The following is a 24,051-nucleotide window of genomic DNA, read 5'->3' as shown; positions in this document are numbered from 1 at the left end:
GTTTGAAACTAAGTTTTCTTTCAAATTGGTGCTAACTATGAGAACAATGAATGACTGAACAATGAAGCACTGACTGATTGCTTCTTACAGCCCGAACTATTAAAAACGGCAGATTTGGGGGAAATTTTTCTTTCTCAAAATGACGTAGCAGATTTTGTTTAGCAGAGTTCTAGTGTTCTCTTTTTTCCTTTAAATACAAGCAATGAGTATGGATCAGAACTTAGACATGACTTCATTTTCTTTGCAATGTTTGTATGAGTTTCTGCTGTGCAAACAGACCACATCTGGAGAATGTGATATAATGGCAGTCTATTGCACTTCCTGATATTTGACGTTTTATGCATCCACTTCAAATTCTAGTTTTTCCTTTAAAAATAGCTTAAGTAGGCTTGACAGCAATTGGCAGTGTAAAGTTGATTATTTTGATTCATGAAATTATCTCTAATCATGCTTCTTTGGTTTTTCATTCTCAGCTAATGAAAAACTCTAGTTCCATTTGTTCTATTGTGATGCTAATTGGAAACAATGCCAAGAGAAATTACAGACCATTATCACACTTTATCTCCTCTCATTAACCTAAAAGCAATCTCATCTCTCACATTTCCTCATGAACAGTTACACTCAAAGGTCCACATGGACCTAACTGATGAAATCTCTGAAAAGATAGGTCTATATTCACTATCATCCTAAATGCCCAGATCTCCATCGGCAAATCTTCAGCAGAGGACTGAGCGAACCATGTTTATGTGCTCACCAGCTGGTTGACTGAAGGGCATGACAAAATAAAACCCAATCACAGAGTGACATGAAAGTTTTCTCAGTGTAGAAAAGAATCAGTAAAATGTTGCCGGTGAGCTCTTCTTCAAAAAAAAAAGACTATTCAGAAGGAATGCAAATCCACTCAAAATTAGTAAGTGTTAGTAAGGCTAGTAGAAAAAAAATGGGTACACTATTCACTGCTGCAAGAATACACTGCTGCTACCAATGTTTTACTTGTTATAAATTCAAAACTGAAATCACTTTTATTAGGGTTAAAAAAATGTAATGATTCTAGATGTTGCCAAAACTGCTGGTTCCACATGTTGACAAATCTTGATTGTCCCTTTTTTCACTAAAAATTTTCTGTGAACAGATTTATTTTGTGGATTATCTGCAACTGTAGGAGTGTCTTTGCCCTTCATGATTCATTAGGTCTGCCACTTGATTATTTCCCTTAAATCAAACAGCTTTTTTTTTTTTTTTTTTTTCTCCGTAGAGCAACCCAACCTTTTTAAACAGGAAGAGGTATGTCTTCAGTGTTGGCAATTATCCTTTTTAATTGCTCAATTTATGTTCTGTAAGACTGGAAATAAATCAAAATAAAAAAACCCTGTTGATTTTGTACTGGCACATCCCACGTGTACAATACCAGGACTATTAATTCTGCTCATGACCTTCCTTTCTGCAATCATACTTGCAAATAAAAGCTCACACTCCCAAATGTTCCTAGTAAGTGAAAAGAGAACCACAAATATTGTTGAAGCAAATCAGGGAGTTTGATTCCCAAGAACGTCCATGAATATTTTTCTTTTGTATTCACCAGTAACTATTAGCAACAATTTTCAAGCAGTACAATTTAAAGAACAGTAAACAAAAAATAATCATATCAGATCATCATGATGTGCAAATAGGAAAGAAAACAAGAAATATATAAGGATCAAGGAAAAAAAATGATGAAAAGAGAAAGGAAAATACTGACCTGAACTTGGATTTTGAGATGGTTTGACTAAAAGAAAAGGAAAACAAAATTTTAAAGAGTGTAATAAAAATAATTAACACAAATTCATTCTCCTTGGAATAAGGCATTTTCCCAATTCAATACATTGGAATTACATATACATAAAAATAGGCTCCCAACAAGATGCTTCATGAATGCTAAAATATTATTGTCTGTTATTTATTTTCTGTAATACCATTCCCAAAACTCTACAAATGAAAGAAAGGAAATGCTTTAAATCTACATAACTAAAATGCTCATGTAGAGGATGCTTGGAAAACATGAAAATCTGAGCAAATAAACAGTGCAATTATATTCTATACAAGTTTTCAGGCAATAATTGAATGTATGGAAATATTTGTATATGTCTACAAAATACATATTCTCCAGTTCATATACAACATAACAGAAAACATTTTTCTTTTTTGCACATCATAGGTGACTTCCTTTTATTATTATTATTATTATTATGGACAATAGCAATTATATTCTATACAAGTTTTCAGGAAAATATAACTCCACTGGAAGTTTAGTTGAATTTATCTACATTTTCCTAATTTGAGAACTTTAGGAGTGTATTAATGCCGCAGTCTAACTTAAAGTAACAAAAAGTAATAAATAAATAAAAGTCATACAGAGTTTTACCAATTGAAAGCAATTTTGGCTAAATCAGCAAAAGGAAGAAAGGTTTCTTTTAAATTTTGAGATGAAGAGGTATCCTGATTTTGGCTGGGATAGGGTTAATTTTCTTCCTAGTAGTGGTGCTGTGTTTTGGAGTGAGGATAATGTTGATAACACACTGATGTTTTGGTTGTTGCTGAGCAATGCTTACACTAAGTCAAGTGCTTTTGGCTTCTCATACCACCTGCCTGCAAGGAGGCTGGGGGTGCACAAGGAACTGGGAAGGGACAGCACCAGGACAGCTGGGCCAGACTGGCCAAAGGGCTATTCCGTGCCATGTGTCATTGTGCTGCACTGTGAAACTGGGGAGAGCTGACCCTCTTTTTCTTTCTTATTAAACTGCCTTTATATCAACCCACAAGTTCTCGCGCTTTTACCTTTTTTTATTCTCTTCCCCATCCCACTGCGGGGGGAGTGAGTGAGCAGTTGCGTGGTGCCTGCTGGGTTAAACCACAACAGGAGGGAACCTGAAACAGTCTGTGTGTACTCACCATAAACTCCCACAGCATGCTGGGTTCTCTCCTTCTCCACTCACGTTCTCTGTGTTCACTGATTCAGTTTCACTGGTGGGCATACTTGCTGTTAGGAGACAGCAATTGTTTTAGACTTCGAGCCAAGCAAGGCATTACACAGAAACTGATCTGTTCTGTCACAAGAATGCATCTGCTCTGCAGATCTAATGAGAGCTTGGAAGGTCTGAGGAATAGCAGATGAAGTCAGACACTTCCAACAGTCCTCCTCTTATAACAAAACAAAGCACACAGAATTCCAGAGTATATTTTAACTTTTTTTGTTTCATTTCAGTGATTCATCATAATTGCAGAAAATGCACCACAGAATACACTGTAGGGAGATTTTGCAACAAAGAGCATGTTTCTCCTAATAAACGAATGCTAGATTCTGTGACCTTTGAAGGGTTCTGTTACCACCTTGGAGGTAATCATCAGTTTAATTCAAACATGCTTGCTAATTCCAAGAAATACCAAAGTTCCTCTTGAAAACAGGGCTATCACACTCCAATCACACTGACCACTCTATGCTTTCACTTCCATTATGAAATTATAAAGGCGAGACACTAGAAAGTAATTGTGCCTGTAAATATATGAGCAGACAGGAAGGAGCACTGTGAATGGCAGAATAGGAACTACAATGGATGAAGAGGACTACTATTAATAAAAAGGAGATCATCTGGAGGTTATCTAGTCCAACCCCTCATTCAAGTAAGGATCATAGTTAGCAACTGTAGCCAATGATTTATTAGAATAAACTCATTTGTCAATTCATCATCACCAGTTACCTCGAAATCAGCTGAAAAAGAGAGACAGAATGTATTGATAGGTGTTAGGAAAGGATGAACAATCAAAGTGCTCAGTACATCCTAGGAGAGAACACTACTTCCACAGCTGCAAAGGAAGCATTAAAGGAAAACTACAGGAACAAGAAAAGTGTCAAATTAATTTTGCTGGTTTATATAGAAGAAATATGATATAAAGTAGGAAAAAAAAAAAAAAAACAGAAGGTAGAAGATACATAGAAATTACTGTAGAATTGCAAGGAAAAAAAGCAAAATAGAGTATCTTAAGGGTATTCTGGGTTGTACCTCCTGATGGTTTGTTGCTTTTTGGATCAACACATATCCAAATGTCCGATATATATATATCATATATATATAATTTTAAGCCCATGTCTGTGGACTGAGATTAATGAAGGCAGAAGGACTACAATACTCATTTCTTTTAGGGATCTCTCACTATTTTGTTGCCTAAAGGAGGCTTAAAGTGGGCTTAATTATTGATGTTAATGTGAGTGAAAATTAGACACTAATTTTCTGCTTTGTCTAAAGATCATGCACAAAATGAGAACTGTTAGTAACAGCTTCTCTGCATAGCCACTGTATTGCCTCAATATTGACCTAGAGATACTTGCAAGGGATTATGGTACGTTGGTTTACATGCCCACTAATTCCATACTTGAGAGACTGTCAGCTCTGTGCAGACCAGATGCTCAGCAAGCCTTTGCAAAAGATGAGAATCTGTCCCCACAAATATAAGTTACCATTACATGAAACGTTAAACACAGACTTGGCATAGCATAGAAAGATCCAAACTGTCCATGAGGGTCTTTGAATAAAACAAGACACTCCAGGCAGTAAGCACAGCAAAACATTCTTTCCTGAGGTTCTTCTGCTTTGATTATTCTTTTTAAATCTTACAGTATTTTATATATGAAAAATCCCTGGTTAGCACCTGCAAGTGCCTCTATTCTAATATCATAATATAATATCATTGAAGGTTTAGAAAATGAATACTGCTAGTCTCATGTGAACTTCACAGCTTACAGAGTTAAAAAGGATTTTTGTTAAAAATTAAAGCATGTAGTCTTCGATGACATCCAAATTCCATAATTCATATTTTCAACGGCTTAGGAAAAAAATGACAAAACTATTTCAAGCACTTTCTCAGATCTTCAGAAGAAAGAAGAAATGACAGCTTTATTTTGCAATAAATACAATGAGTTTCTCTGTCTGATAAGGAACTGAAATGGTTATTCTTTGCTGGGTGGTAGCTTGCTGTTAGGAAACACAACATGATAGTCACCTAGTGATGAACATTTTAGCATTTTTTATGGGTAACCAAAAACATAGGAGTTCAGAAGGCTTGTTGCATACACTGTTATTAAGGGCTGTTACATAAAAGCAGAGGACCGCTTTTGCAGAAAGTCTCACATGCACAACATGTGCAACATCCCTCACACTTGTACATCAAATATACCATCCCAAAGCAGTACCTAGAATCTTGTTCCTCAAATTGTCACTCCATGTCACACAAATGCTATTTTGTTTTAATATGTCAAATATTTTTTTTAGTGTAAAGTAATGTAATTTTTATTTAAGTCTACCCATACTTGGTGAGTTGATGCTCAGTTAGAATTATCAACCTTCTCTGAACATGACTGCATTAAGAAAAGCAAAATATCAAGGAAAAAAACTTTGTCCCTGTTGAAGCCAATGTCAGTTCCACTAATTGTTAAGTATAGCCAGGATGTCATCCCCTATTTCAAACAGGGTCGCTGCTCTAACTCCATTAGTGACTTGCAGGTGCTTTGTTAACAAAATAGGAGAGGAAAAAAAGAACCATGGCAGTTCAGTTTAAATTAGAAACACATCTAACATTATATGTAATTTGTACACCAACAGAAAAACTTGACAGAAACACTAAGAAAGGCAGAGTGTGGAAGTCTAGCTCCAACAATGCTAGCAAGTCTTTAAATCTTTAGCTGGAAGAAAACAGCAAGAGCACTGCATGACCACATTGACTCTAACCAATGCAAGCAACTTGGCAAGTCTTGAAAAGACCCGGTTTCACGAGGACAGCTTTGTAAGGTGGTGTTGGCTGGGCAATGTACAGCACACAGAAGGCCAGCTTTGAGGTCTTCAGATTTTTGGTGCAGGAATTTCAAACCCCACTTCAGGACAAAACCTTGCATAACTAAGAGGGAGCTGGTGTTCATCAGCATTGATGTGTCCCAGCCAGCTGGAGTTGGAAGAAATAAATTCCAATAATCCTACTATACAACAATCTAGCGTTAACATGGAATCCAGAAGCAGGCTAAATTACAGCCTGCAGTATTGAACCATGGTGGCACATATTATTGTGGCAGTTTCTTTCCTATAGAAGGTATATAAATTCCATTTTACTCTGGTTCAACTTCAGCTATGCATTATCGATCCACTGGTTGATCTCACTTCCACAGTGAGAACCTGGGGGTAGCCTTCTGGTTACACATGCTGAAAAAAAAACCTGCAGAAGCACAGTGATCTGTACAGCTAGAGTACAATAACCAGAAATAGCTACTGGTGAGAATCACACTATTACTAAACATGGTATGATACTGGCAACGTTTTAGAGCAAACCTTGCAAAACGCTCTTCTTGTGTCTGCTACTAATAGCCAACCAGTTCCATAAGCTTCAGAATTGTCCTAATTCTTTCTCAAAACAGTACATAGATTTTCTCAATTCTTTATGCCAAATATTTGAGGTAGTCAGATAGGAAAACAGACTAACAACCAAAAAAATAAAAAAAAAAGTGGCAACACTATCATTGCAAACTCATCACAAAATTTCTCTAAATCTGCTGTATGTCCAGAAAACAGAACAGGAAGAAATCTTTTGACTGTGAAGCCCCTCAGGACTAATTCTGTTTATGGAGGGGCTGCCTGGAATATGTTCTACATGATATGAGGTACCTGCTTACATAGTGCACATTTAGTTTTGATACTATCAACGTCCATTCTCATGGGATTTCTTTTTATTGGCAGCCCTCAGAAACTAAAGATAAGTTTGAATGTGGTTGGTTGCCTTGCAGTGGAAGGACAGTGAAATAATCAAAATTACAATATATTTAATAGCTACATAAATAATTTTAAGCAGACTTAATATTTGTAAAAATGAGTCCATAAAGTCCTAGCAAAATAATATTCTGCATTCTTTGAAGTAACTGCATCATATTTGCCAGCCTCTGGCTGAGCCACAACAGTGACTGCCTCATGACAGCAAGGAAGTCAGTTGCTCCAATAACTTTGTTGTATGTAGGCTTAAAACCAGATCTCCTAATTGCTACCATCGTGATAATGTCAAATCAACACATCTGCCAGTATTAAAACAGTGCAGATTTGAAAATGCCCATCACACTAAAACCCTTCTGCATCTACAGTCAGAGTGGAAGAGAAATTAAAAAAACAGAATTATCAAAACAAAAGTATCAATAGCAAAGCAGATACAGTAAAAGTGTGGTTTTTTTTGTTGTTGTTGTTGTTGTTATATCCTGCATTAAAAATATAATCAAAAATATAAATATTATATTTAATATTTATAGTAATATTAGAATATAATGTTAAAACCATGCTGTTCTAAACTTGCAATATGATCCAGTATAAAGCTTGTGACGTACTTTGATGGACTTCTTCACACCTAAATTTAAAATATATTTTGTATTTTGTAACTTTAAGAAAGAAAACCTATACTTAAACAACATTTAAAGACACTTCAGTCAAAATCTAAATGGATTAAAAACTATGCTTTAAGAAGGCAGAGCACTGAAGCATCAGTCTATTTGAAGCATGCACTTAAAACAGCAGAACCGCATGCATGGATGTCTACATGTTAGATGTATACACCTTTGTTATGGAAAATTCATACAATAGGCTTCAAAGGCTAACACATCAAATGCAGTAGTGGCACAAAAGAAAGTTCAACTGCAAATCAGAGTATGTTTTACCATGTTTATTGGAAGAACGGCCAAAGCAACTAAGTCTGCTTTTCTTCTTTTCTTCCATTAAGTCAGCCAATGTAACCCCTTCGTGTTAAATACATGTAATCCCAGCATTTACACAGTAGATGGCAGCAGTTGCAACGCAAAAAAAAATAAAAAATCAATAAAAACGTGTCCAGATACACAACACAAGTAATGTTAGGCAAAACAAATTGAAATTACCGGCTGCATAATTTATCAGAGCTATAACCATCACCTCTCACTTGTATTTTTGCATTTTGAGCTAAATTCACATTCCTTTGAAGACAAAGGGTGGTGGTGTTTTCTTTCATTGATTTCAGGGTAACAAGCTGTTGTTTAATTAATAAAGATGAAAGCCTTTAACATTTACTAGAAACATGCTGGCAATTCTAGTAGTTAAAAGGTTGTACATTACTCGACAGTACTGGATACCTGCCCACTATCTGCAACAAAAATGCACAAATACATGGGATTCATATATAAATAACTTAGTGAAAATTCAGTTATCTGGTTAGAACTTGTAAAATGCTGTGGTCTCAGAAACTTTAACTACATTTTTTAATGACCATACAAGAAGCCAATAATCATTGATTTTAACTGCCTTTTAGATCAGTATCTATTCCTGTCATGGAGAGATCTCCCATATCCTAAACCCAAAGCTCTACCACATCACTGAAGATCATGGTGATCTTCCATCACCATCCTACTCAATGGCTGTCATGACTGTCCGGAGGCTTAGCCATTTGAAGTGGGGCCATGGCTGCTCAGCAGCTTGCAAATGCTTATTCTATCCATCTTCAGGCCCAGCTCTACCACTTGCTTCAAAGATAGTTCTAGAAATCATTGGTACATTTGGACTAAAATCATCTCCCAAGCTTACTACTCAAGAATATTAACCTGGTGATAGCTAGCTAAATTTCATCTGACTCTCAAAGAAGTAGTTCATCATCATAATTATGCTCCTAACCCAACAGCTTTCTCTGGAGTAAGTGGATAGACAGCTTGTGCCCTCTCTCATCTCACCTTCCCATGCAATGGGATGTGCAGCAGAACACATCTTAAATGCAAGAAGGTGAAGTGATTGAGCAAACCTTTGTCCTTCACACCCTGTTGCAGATGATGCTAAAAATGAATGACACTGCCACATATTTAAGTGCATATGCACAAACCCAGAAGAGTGCTAGGAGACAGTCCATTCACTGGAAATTTCCACTCAACGTCCACATACGACATGCTCAGTGCTAAAAGAATGCTGGCAGGTTAACAGTTTACTGTGAAACAAACCATTGAGCTTGTGCAAAATGTTTTGTGAACCTTTTACAACTCAGACAAACCAGTAGTGATTTTCACAAGATGCCTGGAATATACGACTGAAAAAACCATTCCAGGTGATTACATGCACTATGTCTGCTTTGTGGAGAAAAAAAATGCTAAGGCAGTATCTTGCCAGAAGATGACCAAGATCTCAGCCACAGCTAAGGGTATACTAGTATACCCTTAGTATACTGGTGCCATCACCATCCTGATTTCTTAGTTCACTTCATTCTACGACGAAGTAGAATGAAGCAGAGCTCAGCTTCTAGCAGAGCTGCAGAAGTAGGAATCACATTAGGTCTGCCAGCTTTCCCTACGCTCTCTCTTGCTACAGTAGTAGAAATTAAGTTGACAGGACTAAAGAGATACCACTAAGTATACAAAAGCTGACCACCTGCAAAGGAAGCATTATTCATTGAAAAGCAATGCTGTATTGATGAGACTGCAGTAAATTCATTCACTTATTAAATCTCCATTTTAACTGTTTTTCTCTGTAGTCAAAAGAAAACTGCAAATATTTGCATTGTAAGGGTATTATGACCAGCTGACAGTATTAGGGCTTTGAAGATAAAACACACATAAAGTATTCAGTAGTTTTATAACACTGATAAAGGAGCTTCTACTCTTCTTTGCTATTTCTATGTTAATAAGTTAGCTCTGATACTGTATATTTAAAACAGAAGCAACTATCCAAAATTCAATTCTTGAGATTCATTTTAAAGTTCTTTTAATAACATTCCCTATCCTCCTGTTACTCTGGAAGTCTCCTCCAACTCTTACTTTGTCCTAGAACTATGTCTAAGTCAAAAACCTCTCTCAAACACGAGTAAGGAAACAAGTATTTTTGATTTTATGAAAGACCTACATGATCTAGAAGATGTTTAAGGAATGATGGGGCAAAGGGTTATTCACAGCAAATTAATGAGCAGGCAATTTGAACACGATGCAAAAAATTCCTGAAATTTCATCTGCAGACTTTGAAACCAAATCCATCACAGTTGTGCATATCTGGCATCACCCACAACCCTGCATGACAGCCTTGTACACTGGATTTTACTCTGTAGAATGTGTAATCGTTTACTTCTCAGCTTTAGAATTTTATACTCATTCACAACCCCATAATTTGTGTGTATCTTCCATATAATATTATTAGCAATCACCAAGCACAGTGAACTCTATTAAATCTTTGGCTTATTTGCTCTGCTCTAGATCAAACTCTGCTTGTGCTATGGATTTTTATTTAGATATAGATTACTCCTGTTATGGTGATACTGACATCATCATCCCACAAGTTGCTTCCCAGCTTATCATAAAATCATATTTCCCTTCTGTCAGCAATGCAAATTCAGGCCCTGTTTTTATTGCAAACAAAAGGACTGGTACGTTTCTTAAAAATAAAAATATTTTCAAAAACTTAACTACATGCATTACAGAACTAAGTTTAAAACAGATACCTCTGTATCAAACTATGTAACTTTTACTATTTTTTGAAATTCTTACTTCAAACCTCAAAAAAGTCCTATTAACACAAGGTTATGTCTTTACCGTAGTTCTGGCCGTGAGCTATGATTTCTGTGCATGCACCTACAGGTAAGAATGTATTCTTCTTGACCAAGGATTTATGACAACACCTAGGGGCATGTATGCACTAACTTTTCACAGAACAGAAATAAAGTTTTTAAATCTCAGTAGTGATTGAGTGCAGGTAATGATTTGTACATGGACAAGTCAGAGCAAATATTTACTGTAAAATTCTAAATTATCTTCCATAACTTCATTTGTTAATATATTAGTAGACATGATTGTTCTGTTAACAAATGCTTTTGCAAACTAAAAACATACAACACCACCACATAGGCTGCATTCTCCCCATTGTAACTCACTAAAAGCAATCAAACTGCCCCACACAGAAGTAGCACTAAGTAAAGAACACGTACTGTTCCGTTTGCCTTCTTCATCAACCTCTTCATCATTCTCAGGGTCAATATCTTCTGCCTGTGTAATCCAGTCTAAATACCCCTTCAGATCTTCTTCGAGCTGTTGCTTTTCACGTAGCTTCTGAAAGTCCCCTCGGGCCTTGGCTTTTTCTCTTTCTTTGGAAAATTCTCTATCAAATTCAGATAAAGAAAAAAAAATGCTGATTGTCAAACTGCCAGGTATTTTGACCTAGGTCTTGACATTGCAGAATAACATACTGACATAGAAAATGAACTAAATCAACAACACGGAAGATTTGAGAGCTTCTTTGAAAATGAGACAGTGATGCAAAGAAGTCACAGCAAACCCCTATAAAACAACATCAAAACTTTCAGAACTGTTTTGATTTAGCTAAAAATTAAGCAATATTCTTAAACCTTCCCATACAGTCTATAAGCCACCACATGATCATGCACTCTTACAAGCAGGTTTAAAATCTGACTGGCACGAATAAAATAATATCAGAGAACCTAGTTATTTTCAGCGAAAAAGAAATGCCATCTTAACATACCTCCTCCTTTTCCAGCCATGGCTCATTAGCCATGGCTAACACACTTATTTCTGTGTATGGTTCAGAAAATTTCACTAACAAGCTTCCTCTTAATTATACCAGGCACAGACACCTCTGCTGTTTGAGATCTGGATGTTTTGCCCTTTTGCTCTCAGATAATAAAATCTAGAAATCATGTACTTACAGATCAGAATTGCATCCTTTTGCATAAACTGAATCTTCTGCCTGGTTCCCCCATCTAAATATACCTAATGTATTTGACTCTGATAGTTTAACTTGGTGATTTGACTAATTCCCTACATTATCATGGAATGATCTTTAATGTAATTAAGCAACACTTTGTGAGAAGGAGAGTGCATAAAATGACCCTGAGGTCTTTTCCAACCTGAACTACTCCACAAATCCATGATTCCCTCAATTATGCATTTCTCGAGACAACTATCATGTAAGTTCTTGCACCATGACATTTCATATACTGACATAATTAAAACACTCAGCACAGTAACAAAGGGTCCAAATGCATAACTCCCTTTGCCAGAGGGATCATACATTTTCTGATTTATCTGAGGATTGATATGTACAATTGGGGTAGGCAACCATCTTTTGAACTGTATTGTAACTATGTACTGATTCAGTATTTAAAATTAAGCTTCTCCTAGACTGTTATATTACAACGGGGCTGAAATTAAACCTAGGAAATGGCTACAGTAATTCCAAATACCATGGATTTGCAACCCCTTTATTTTTTGTGAACTTTTACTTTAAAATTTCCCCTAATTAACATATTCTCAAGGGGAAATTTATTGAAGCACTGAAGGTATCTTCTTTCAAATAGAAAAACATATTAGGAAGTTCCCAGATTCAAACAGGTAAGACTTGCAAAATATTTTAACAAGGTGAATACAATTAGCGGTATTATGGTTCCCTGAGAACAAAATATAGTAAAATAACAGTCTCCTATTTTTTCAACATATTTCAGTTCAGTGACAGACATTACTTATCTGGAATTGACATATAATCTGGTTTTGTTACTATTTTATTTGCAGTCTTCAAATATCTTCTAAATACTAACTTTCTGCTTTGCCATTAGTAATTTTAAGTTAAGCTCTTTACAAGCAATCATTCAGATATTTATTTTTCATTATTGTTATTATTATTTTTTTATGTTATGTTGCTGAAGCTGAAAGACTTTCCATTGCAAAACCTATGAGGCAGACACTACACCTTTTACAGTTTAGGTCTTAATTCAACAAAAATTACATTTGGCACGTGGAGAAGATCATCCTGTTCTATCTGATGGCACCTTAACGAAGCTGAAGAATGCCGGTGCTTGCTTTGCATTTGCTACCCTTCATCTAACATCTACGGAAAAGATCCTTCAAAAACCCTTCTATTCGCAAAAATGCTTGTGAAAGTGACAACACCTAGCAGCCCTATGAAGGATAACTGCTTTATTTAAAAAATAAAAACAGATTTTGTTTTGGTAGAAGATGTAAAAAGCCTGTAACATTATTATTTTTATTTTTTTTTGTATACGGAATACTGGGTTTAGGATTATCTCAAAGAGGCTGTCCATTACATCTGACTAGGGCAACATACTCATGACTCATTTCATAGGCAGTATACTTGGAAAAAAGAGCTACTGTAGCATACTGTGAAATCAGAAGTAATAACCTTTGTTAGCTTTTACTAAGTACTCTTGTTTTGTTCAATTAAGTCTTTTGGGTGTTTTTTATTAGAGTGAAGGATTTGTGATCTGTGTGGGTAAAGCAAAATGAAAGCTACTGCTATTATATGAAGAGAAAGAAGTCATTTTAAAATGAAACAGTTGGCAAGATTGCAACTTTGAACTGCACTTCACCCATGACTGAACCACCTTTTAACTTTGACTTCATATTACAATAGCTGCATGCAGAGAATTAAACACAGTTTTTATACACACAGCTAACTACGACCTTTCCCTTCAATACAGCACACAATCCAGATATTGTCTTGGTTAAATGCTGCAGCAATTTATCAGTAGTATGCAGTGGTACTTAATTTCCATAATGTTTAAAAGATTTCCTTTTATTTTAAAAAACTGTTTGTAAGGAAATATAACACACCTGAGAAGACTGCATTTTCTTCAAAGGAGGGAGGAATCTGGATCTATGGTATTCTTTTCAATGACAGCCACAATGAAGTGACATCCCTCATATGAATGTATGTACACATTCCTTTTACTGAAATGCCTCATATAAGAGTGGAATTAAATGGAATTAGAAGTGTAATTAGTAATCTGTTAGCACAGAAGAAGTTCTTTTTTTTTTCCAAGTAACAAGAAGTTAATTGAAAAAGTTGATAGGGGTGAGGTGAAGGAGAGATGTTGGCTCTTTAAAACTGCTGACAAAGACATTTAGACAACAAGATATTTGGCTGTATAGATAGGTATAGATTGGTTGTTCTCCTGGAAGGAGGAATAAGACAGCTGCTTGTGTAGCATTTAATGGCTATGAAGAGTGTAGGCTAGGTCCAGGCAGAAAAAAAATGTTTTTGGATATGTTGGCATCATTAGTCTAACTGTCATTAGGCCAATTAGGTCTAAATGTCATTCAGGCCATTCAATGGCCTGAACTGGCCTCCCTCACTGTGTTCAAGCCAGAACTCAGTCCAGAAGCCTACAAAGCTGACAGGCTTAGGAAGCTGTATGTTAATTGTGGTAATTGGACTTTATTTATTTACATGTACAAATATGTAAGCGTTTGTTTTCACAAATGCCTTTGCTAAGAGCTAATTTCAAAATATTTCATTCTTATTTGATAAAAATGACCTGGATCTGGTATGTGAAAGGGTAATTAGCGTTGTTTTGTTGTTGTTGTTCTTTGACTAACCTGACAAAAATTGCATTCAACGAGTTATGCTCTCATTCATAAGGGTCTCCCCCCTAAAATATGATTTAAATCAGTCCACCCAAGTTGTTGTAAACTGAAAAATCCCAACAAGCTACTCTGATTTGGCACACCAGTATATGTGAAATGAAAATCTGGCAACAGGAGTGCTGCTCTATCTCCTGTCCATCACTTAGACAATGATGATAGGAAACAAACAATTGCCTTCCACCTCTAAGCATAAACCAGGACTAATTCTTGGCTGGCCATATTACAGACCTTTTGTGTCACTGCAAGTCTCTGCAGATAGAATGAGAGCAAGAATTCATCTCCTGCATCTCCTGTATGTAACACACTGCACACGGGGTCCAGTATGTGGAAAGCGCTGTGTGAATGCCATATGTAGAGCTGTTACCCAGACATCACAGACTCCTGTTTGTTCACAGAGAAGAGTCACGCAAAAGCAAAAAGGTGTTCACAGGAGTACAGTGTTGGCCACAGCATAGGTTTCACACGGATGTAACCATACCAACCAACAAATTAGCAGAAGCAAATCAGAGAACTCCAACTGCTTAAAAAAAAAAAAAAAAAAAAAAAGCATGGACAGCAGCTCACAGCCAGGCCTATTGTGTAACCAGATGTAACAAGATATGAAAATAGGGGTGTGACATCACATCTTTAATTACTTGAGATTTTTTTTATATTATTACTCCTCTTGTTAGAAATAATAACTCATATGCTGAACACTGCAGAATTATTTCTGCAGGAAATATGTATATATATATATGTATATATATCAATCAGGAATTTTGCTTGAGCAAGGAGAATTGATGTGGAAATGCAAACTATTAATACCTAGCTATATTTTTTTCTGTATAGCTGGCCAACAATTGAGAAAATGTACACTCAACAGCAAAAAGTTTATTTACACTGTGTCAAGGCCTGGATAGCATTATTATGCCAAAGAGTGCACATGAAGGTGATGGAATCAGCTGTGGGAACAGCAAGATTGGAAACAGTTTGATAGTGGTGGTAACGGACCAACAAAACTGAGATTGAATTTTTCAGACTAATTATATTTGCACTTTAAGATTGGCTCATGAGTAGAGACTTGTTTGGCTCACTATGTTGGATTTTTTAGAGGAAGAACTCGTAGCATTGAGGGTAGGACCATTCCTCATAGTGTGTTCACCCTACCATCATGATGAACACTGTCAAAGCTTTTGGTCAATGGTTTGTTAATTGTGAGGAGCTCATTTCACAGGACCAACACCTAAAAAGACAGTGTGATGAGTTCTGACAAAATGGAAATAAAATCACTCCCATTCATGCTCTTTTATTAAAGGATACTGGATTACTCCATAGTTTTTTATTGGTCTCTGTTTAGAGAAGTTGGTTAGAGTTACCACTGTATATAGCTGAAAGAATTTTCTAATTATTGTTGTGTATTCAATTGATCAACCAAGGATATTCCCTTTTCCTTTTGATTTTTTTAAATGTATTTATTTGTGTATTTGAGTTTTATTTTTACTAGCCACACAGCAATCAAAAGCAACCTGCTGAGATCTGGAGCTGAAGTTCCTTTCCTCTTTATAATGTATATTGTGTGAGGGAGTTAAATTTTTATCTGTAAGTCTCCTTTTTCTATGAAGCTTTCCCTCTGATGTGAAAAAGAATGCTATCAAAACCAGTTCATTTCCCTTTTGCTGAAAGACTATGGATGACAGTTCACTGCTGTTTTCTATTTTGTGCATCATTATTCAACTTTCATCTTCTACATTTTTTTTCCATATATACTGTAGACAACAGTTCTTAGGTGTATAAGCTTCTCTGTGTGAACATATTTTGTATTATATGAATTGACAGATATTACCAGTGAGATTAGCATGGATAAGTACGTGCCCTTAGATTTTAGAATCACTACATACATTGCAAATAATACTGTGGGAAAGAAATGGAAACAAAAATAACATTCTCTTAGTAACCTGCAAGACTTACATGTAGGAGGATGTCAAAGCTTACGCTTTGGTGTCCTTTAGGAAAGCAATAAATTCAACTCAGAGAGATTTATTAAAGCGTGTTTGAAAGGTCTTATTTGTTTCCATGGCTACCCAATGAAATACTAATGCCTTGAGCAGAAGATGTCATCAGCAGAAACCATCCCCTAATGACAAGGAATATCTCAGGGAATAGATTATCATGCATCATTAAAAGCCATGACTCTTGATAAATAAATTACGAAGTTTTATCATTTATTATTTTCTCTGTTAATAGTAAAACAGTTGAATGCATGCTGAAATACCGGCATATTTATTTCAGCACACTTTTAAACAGACTTTCAGGGTTGATGAGTTCCTCTCAATTTCTGCCCCTTACTTTTTAAAGGTAGCCTCTAACTTTATAATGTCTAACTTAACTTTCTAGTTTCAGGTTTCTGTCTCTTGCACTGCTGGTCATGACACACTCAGGTCTTTTATCCTGGAATATTTGGAGGCCTGCCCTCAGGTCCCAGTTTCTGTCTGGTATTTCATGAGTTTGGAGAATACAGGTCCTGTTTATGCCAGATACACAAACTGTGTATAACAAAGCTACACATAAAAGCAGGCTCCTAAAGCAGTCCACCACCCTTTACAGAACTTGCATTGCTGAGCAGCTCCTCAGTTGCAATTTCTGTGCTATTTCATCAAGTGTCAAGTTGCCCTAAAGCTGCACTGCCCAGTCCTTGGATCATAACCAGAGGAATCTTTACAAAGGGGAAAAAAAAAAAAAAAAAAAAAAAAAAGCGTACTCTGATATTTTTGCAGACTGAAACACCACCATGCTGGTAGCTCAGAAGACACAGCAATCAAAATAGAGTGCACTTGTGTCATGACAATCCTGTGATTTCTAATTGCTAAAACAATTACTTGGAACCACATTGCAGCCTTACATTTCTAATGTGAACTGGCAAAATGCAGACCAGCCAATGAGAAAGAAAATTCAAAGCTATCTGAAGAATGCATTTATTTGCAGCTTTTCAGACCTGCAACAAGTATTTTGATCTGGATTCCAAATTGGATATGAATTCAATCTCGCAACCTTATTATGAAAGATCAGGTAAAGGTTTGAGGTGGCCACCTAGATTCCCCTAACTAAATTCACCACTTTGAAAGGAATTCCCAACATGCCCACATTCTGAATCACAGTTCCAAACATTTCCAGACAACTTTGAGGAGCCAGATCTACCACCAGTTTTTCTTGTGTATTTAGGGAGGAGCTGTCTGTCAAGTCTGTTCTCAGGCCAGAGCTAGTCTTCTTCAGAGCCCTCTGCTGGTGTTGCACCCGGAGCCAGCACTAGGACCCTTTTCTACAGCCACATCTATAGCTGTCTCCAAAAGCATTTCTAGAGCACTTGTCAGATTATGGAGTATGAAAAAGGCAGTATTTTGAAAAAGACAAAACTACCAAAATCAATTATATAATTAAGCCTATGAAATCTCTCCATCCTTGTTATTCAATTGACTAGAAAAAATCTCTATAGTCAACTTCCTTCCAAAATTTAAAATATTTACCATATTTCCTACACACACATTACTTCTATTAATTTACATATCTGCTATTAATAGCACAAACTGAGTTTTTATGATTATTACCTTCAGCACGCAAAACTGACATGGATCACCAGTAAATACTCACCTTCAGAAAATGCTAGATGTAAAATAAAAGATTTTCGAAATCATCATTCTCATCCACTTGTACAGTATCTAAATACATCAAACATGCAGTGCACAAGAGCCAGTAGAGAAATACAAAGGGGCAGATGGTCACAGTGTAACAAAGGGATACAAAGAGAGTGAATGAATGTTTTAAAACTGCAAACAGATCAAACCAGCAGATTTAAATGGACACAGAAGAAGTTGATATTACAAGATATTAACACTTTCATACAGAAAAGTTGTATTAGGCATTCAGATTCCACTTCCAAAAGCTGTATCCAAAGCCATGCTTTTCAAGTCAGTTGGCATCATTTTTGCATTCCCTGACTGGTTTAGTAAAATTTAATTTTGTTTGTAGATTTATAAGTGAACAAGTTTCATGCTATGGTTTGAAGAACATAAAACGTAAAAGCTAACTCTTAAAAAAAAAAAAAAAGAAAGAAAGAAAGAAAGAATGCAAGTGTTACTCATTCAATGCCTGGCTCAGGATGAAATATATATATAGCTTTTTGCTAATTAATACAAATACATCCAAAGGATGTACAGAGTGCCCCTAAGATTTAAGCAGACATGTCTAAACAGAAAATACATGGAAAATATTTGCTATTAAGTATAACGGAATTCATCAACCAAAATAAATCAGTGTAACAGTGCTACACACTAGCCTTTTTCACAGTTTCAAACAAGTATGCCAGGACATTTTCTTCACTTTTGTATCAGTTTGGTATAATAGATATCTTCTCCTTGCTCCTCTCCTTCTCAATGTCAATATTAGTGATATTCATACATCACAAATCTCAATCTATTTATATAATTTCCTTCAGCATGGAAATTGTGAACAACTGTAGTGCTAGGATTTCTCTTTCACATGTTTTGAGCAAACACTGATACAGGCAATCCATCAAGCACTCCGGACTTTTAAGTGATGCTGCAGTTAGTGACACCCCGGCAGAAAATAAGTTTAGGAATAATGAATGAATTTATAAATTTCAGGTGAGCTCATGTGACACTTACCACTGCCATTTAAGTTCACTGGAAATCAAAGGCAAGTGGGTAAGGACTCTAAAGAGCATTAGAGCTCTTAGGATCAAGAAATCAGTGGTGAATTCTTGTCTGTAGAACGGAACCCAAAGACAAAGGGACACCTTTTCCTCTATATTGTTACAGTGGCTATAGAGCAACTTCATATTCCAGCAAAATTTCCTCAACAAAGCTGTCTCATTACAACAGAATAAAGGAAAAGCTGCTGAAAGAGTACCAACACTGATGCCAACAAAGTAGATATTAAAGATATCTGAGTCACAAATATAAGAGAATATAAGAGGGGTACAATAAAAAATACAATGATTTATCTGACTTACCCAACAAATTTTTACTAGCTTTGAAAAACTACCTTATTTAAATGTATAAATCATGCAGGAAAAAAAAAAAAAAGCTAACACATCATAATGTTGCAAGCCTTATAAAATATTTTGACTGTACTAAATCAAATAAAAAACTTAGCTGTGTAAATCTCTGAATTTCCTTGGCTTCAGTGGAAGAAATGAACAGGTGTATCAACACACCAAATCTGGCATTACTTTCTCCCCTACTTATTAAAAATATATAAAATTATATATATTAAAATAATTGATAATAAATATAATAATTATAATAATTATAATAATAATAAATAATAAAATAAAATTTAATATATATATTGGGATTATATAAAATTTAAAGAAAAATGAAACCAATAGCACTTTGTTTGAGTCAAGCAAGGGAAAAGGGAAATAATAATTAACTGTTCCCATAGCACACCTTCACACAACGGGAAGAAAACTAATTGCTGCTTATGACTTTCTTAAGGGCCAGTGAAAGGAACTGTGGAAACCTAATGGCTTTACTGGGAAGTCTGGTCACACAGCGACGTTAGGTAACAGTATCAAACAGAGAAATAAATCATACTCTCAGTTTTCTGTCTGTTCTTTTCTTTCTTATTTCTTATTTGACCAGCGTGGCTGTGATGCAAAAGCTAGGCCCTTAGTTTTGCAACACACTTGTCCCTGAAATAAACAAAGCCTATATGATAGCATAAGTCAGCCACTACAGGGTGGGTCTTGGAAAGAAGAAATTAAATCAAAAAATCAGCAATGTGTTTTTAGCACACTACCTCTTTACTTTCAAACATCTGCTTTGTAAATTGATTCTGAAAGGAACGTAAAAACCATGCTTTCCACAGTTTCCTGTGTGCAACAGTAATCTATCACAGATAAATGATTTTTAAAAACACATTGTAAAACCATTAAAACAAAAATGCCTTAGTAACAAAATTATCACATTATCAATTGCAAATTGCTTCTGATTCCCTGATTTCCATGAATGTTCTATATATGACATCCTATAATTCCTTTCAAACCTAATACGCAGCACGGCAAAACTGTAACATGGCTGCACACACACGCAGCCTGATGACACCATCAACTATAAGGCTGTGTTCAGTGCAAGACACATTTTTCTGCTGGGTAACAAAGATGGCACAGCTAGCCCAAGGCTGCCAAAACAATATCATTTGTTGTGTAACTCGTAGCTAACATAAAATATAATGTGTGTTATAATTGTATTTGGATTCAGATGCCAGCAGGACCTTTTCTTTCTTTATGAAAAAATATCTTGGGCTTTGTAAGAAGAAAACTTTGCAAACTGTTGCCATAAATTACAGTTTTAAACCACATTATACATCTAAAACTGATGACACTTTAGTTCTTAGCTGGAGTCTGGAATATACAGAGCAACAAAGTGCTGTGACAACCTCCCACTGACAACCATATTAACTTTATATTTGATTATTGATAAGAATATCAGATTGCTGCTGTGGGATGTCACAATAGTACACACCTCAATGATACAGGAAGCATTAAACATTTTGTGTCATAGTACACTAGTCATACTCTTTCTATCAGACATATCTTCAAGTACCCCATTAAAATAAAATTTGCTACATGACTGGTAAATGCAAAGAACACTCCAATTACTTTATAGCTAGTTGAATAATAATAATAATAATAATAATAATAATAATAATAATAATAATAATAATAATAATAATAATAATAATAATTTTACAGAGAGACACTTGGCTATAATTATAGGGGAAAACGTTTGTACAAGTGTCACCCATCTCTGTGTGAGAAATGTTTCTCCCTGCTGAACTATTAGAGAATGAGAAGTTTGGTGCCTCATCTAAAAGATACTTTTGGCAAGCATGGTGAACGTGATGTCAGACAGATACAGGCAGCAGGATCACACTTTAGTCAAGAGAGCAAACACTGGTAGGATGACATAAGAATCTTAAGTGCATGCAGAAAAGCCATTGCTGAGAAGCTTGAGTAAATGCAGAGGCCATCTTACAAGTAACAGTAGCATACACAATGTTAACTCAACTGCTTACCCACTAAGAACACCAAGAACCAGGTTAAGTACGAAAAATGAGCCAAGGATGATAAGACTAACAAAATAGATCCATGGCCATTCACATCCTATTGCATCATTTACCTGTAAAATGCAAGGAAATAAGTTATGATTCAGTCATTCATTAAACAGCAGAGTCCTTTTTTGCAGCTGCCAGATCACGTAGGTGTTAACACTGAAAGTTTAGGGCTTATTCAGTTCTTAAAAGCAAGAAACTTTTGTTTAATTTATTTACTTACCCAAATTATATTGCAAATGTGATGCTGCAGAAGCTGTATTAAAATAACATATTTAAATAGGTGCGGGAGAATTTTCAGTTCTTCTCATACTTTTGCCACAAATATGGACATATATATATATATACTGGTATGTCTGAATTCTGATTTTTTATTTGGTATTTTGTATGAAAGCTACAGAAAACTCCTTCTGTTCAAAATTAGAAGAGGAAAAATAGAAATTTAATTAAAAAAAATAAAATGTCATTGCAACTGAAGTCTCACCTGTATAAGATAACCTGTGTGTTCATGGCAACTGAATTAAGGACTCTGCCTTCATGATGAAAAAGGTGTATGCTTACCCGCTCAATACACCAAGAACAAGATTTAGTACGAAAAATGACCCAAAGATGACGAGACTGACAAAATACACCCATGGCAATTCAAATCCCATAGCATCATTCATCTGCAAGAAATAAGATGATCTTATAGAGTAGATCACTATAGTAATAGCAATGAAGAATCAGAGAAACAGAATTTAATCATTCAGATGAGACAGCATTCTATGCATTCCTGCAGCAATTATCAAAGGAGAATAATGTAAGAAAAAAGGCACTGGCCACATCAACTTGCAGTCATAATACGTATTCTAGGAAAAAGTACTGAGTGAACCTAGCCTTCAGATCAAAAATACTATCAAACATACAAATAGAGCACTATAACATTAATAACATTAATTCTTTAATACCTAAAACGGTAAATTTCAGATCTCACTAAATTAAAAGATGTTTACAAAGTGCATTGAAATACTAGGATTTTTAATTCATATATATCCTAACTACATGAATGATCCTTTGAGAAAGTAAACAGTAACATGTATCTCAGCAGGACAAGCAATATTATTTTTTTCTGCAAAATTGAATTTCAGTACTTTTTCCCTGAAATACTACAGCTGGATGCAGTCAGATACTTGAAAAAACATGAACACTTTTATGAAAATTAAAACCTGAAATCAAATTTTAAAACATAGCAGAAACATGGAAATATTCCAGAAACAATAAGGTTGAAGTTACTGAACTTCAGACAGACTATTTATAGGTACACACAAATTTTTCTACAAATCTATCTTTTCCATTGTTATTTTTAGTAATCCTATGAGATGGATTCAAGAAACATATCCAGGGAAAACTAAGAACTGTTCAGAAAATAAAAGATACTTTAAAACACAAGAAAATGGTTATTTTATCTATCATTCAGGTGTAAAGAGACATTAAGTTATAAAAAAGCAATTCTGACTTGGAGCTTCTTGGAAATTTCTCTTATGGGAGAAGAATTATTCTGGCTTTTTTGTTTATACTGACAGGTTTGCACTATGTTCTTCTTGAGATTTTTGGCCATAAAGATTCATCAGACAAAATAAAAATCCATGAGGATTCAGGACTATATATGGCAATGTATAACGATTTTTGGGCAAACCTTTTTCTCTTTGTGAATGCTGTTGTATGTCTGTCTGTCGCATCTGCAACTTGTGATTAGGCTTTGAGCTCTATAGACAGTCCATTTTAAATCATGTCACTAACATCTCTGTTGGAATGGACACAATCCCATATTAAGCATGGGAACAAAAGGTTTTCAAGGTGTACTTTGCTTTTTTTTTTTTTTTCTTTTTTTTCTCTATCTTTTAAAAATTTGTTGTAGTCTAAGTTTCTGCAAGGCACTCCAATGGATAGCTAGATGTAAGCACATGCATTAAGTCTTTGCAGGTTAAGGCCCACAGGCACTTTTCTTCACTAGTGATCTGCAATAATACCATTTGATACTAACTGGAACTTCCAAAATTACCAAAAGAGTAATATACAATCGCTTACTTGATAGTATATGTAAAAAAAGATTTAAAAATGCAAGTTATATATTTGATTTGGATTTTTTTTCCTTTTAATTTCAATAAAGCAATATTTTAGAGAAATTAAAATGGAGAAGAGTTACAGCCATTCTGAAAGGCTGGGATCTTTGGCTTCAATTTTAAAAGATTTCAAGTTTCCATGGTCCAGTTCTGCTACATCTTATTCATGTGGGAAATAAAATCTTTCATAATGCTGCCATTACACTGACCTACTTCAACTCAATCTCCTGTGCAATACGTTTCTGTGCAGTACTTTTAGCAATACTTAGCATGGTAGGCACCTAAGCTAAGGGGACCAATAGTTTATCATCTGTGCCTGTTTCCTCAGTGTGAGTCCCCTCCTTTGAGAAGTCTTAGCAGCAAAAGAGAGCTAAGTATTTAAGAAAATGC

At 35.4% G+C, this 24,051-nt stretch overlaps 1 protein-coding gene across 10 annotated transcripts in view; it reads right to left on the bottom strand.

The window, feature by feature from the left end:
- CACNA1D (calcium voltage-gated channel subunit alpha1 D) overlaps positions 1-24,051 on the bottom strand; it is a 244,308-nt gene that overhangs the window by 82,444 nt on the left and 137,813 nt on the right. For 8 of the 10 annotated variants that reach the window (XM_068694613.1, XM_068694612.1, XM_068694614.1 and 5 more), the window contains exons 8-11: positions 21,524-21,627; positions 10,981-11,150; positions 2,929-3,016; positions 1,739-1,765 (exon numbers count right to left, since the gene is read on the bottom strand). In XM_068694613.1, coding sequence (XP_068550714.1) covers positions 1,739-1,765; positions 2,929-3,016; positions 10,981-11,150; positions 21,524-21,627 — 389 coding nt within the window. Of the gene's footprint in view, positions 1-1,738; positions 1,766-2,928; positions 3,017-10,980; positions 11,151-21,523; positions 21,628-22,120; positions 22,225-24,051 lie in introns of all 10 variants that reach the window. The other 2 variants (XM_068694619.1, XM_068694621.1) reach the window with 1 other exon arrangement.

This window comes from Anas acuta, chromosome 11 (assembly GCF_963932015.1).
Source record: "Anas acuta chromosome 11, bAnaAcu1.1, whole genome shotgun sequence".
In the NCBI taxonomy this organism is placed as follows: domain Eukaryota; kingdom Metazoa; phylum Chordata; class Aves; order Anseriformes; family Anatidae; genus Anas; species Anas acuta.
Note: the sequence above shows the minus strand (reverse complement) of the source record. Positions and strands in the feature narration are given on the sequence as shown.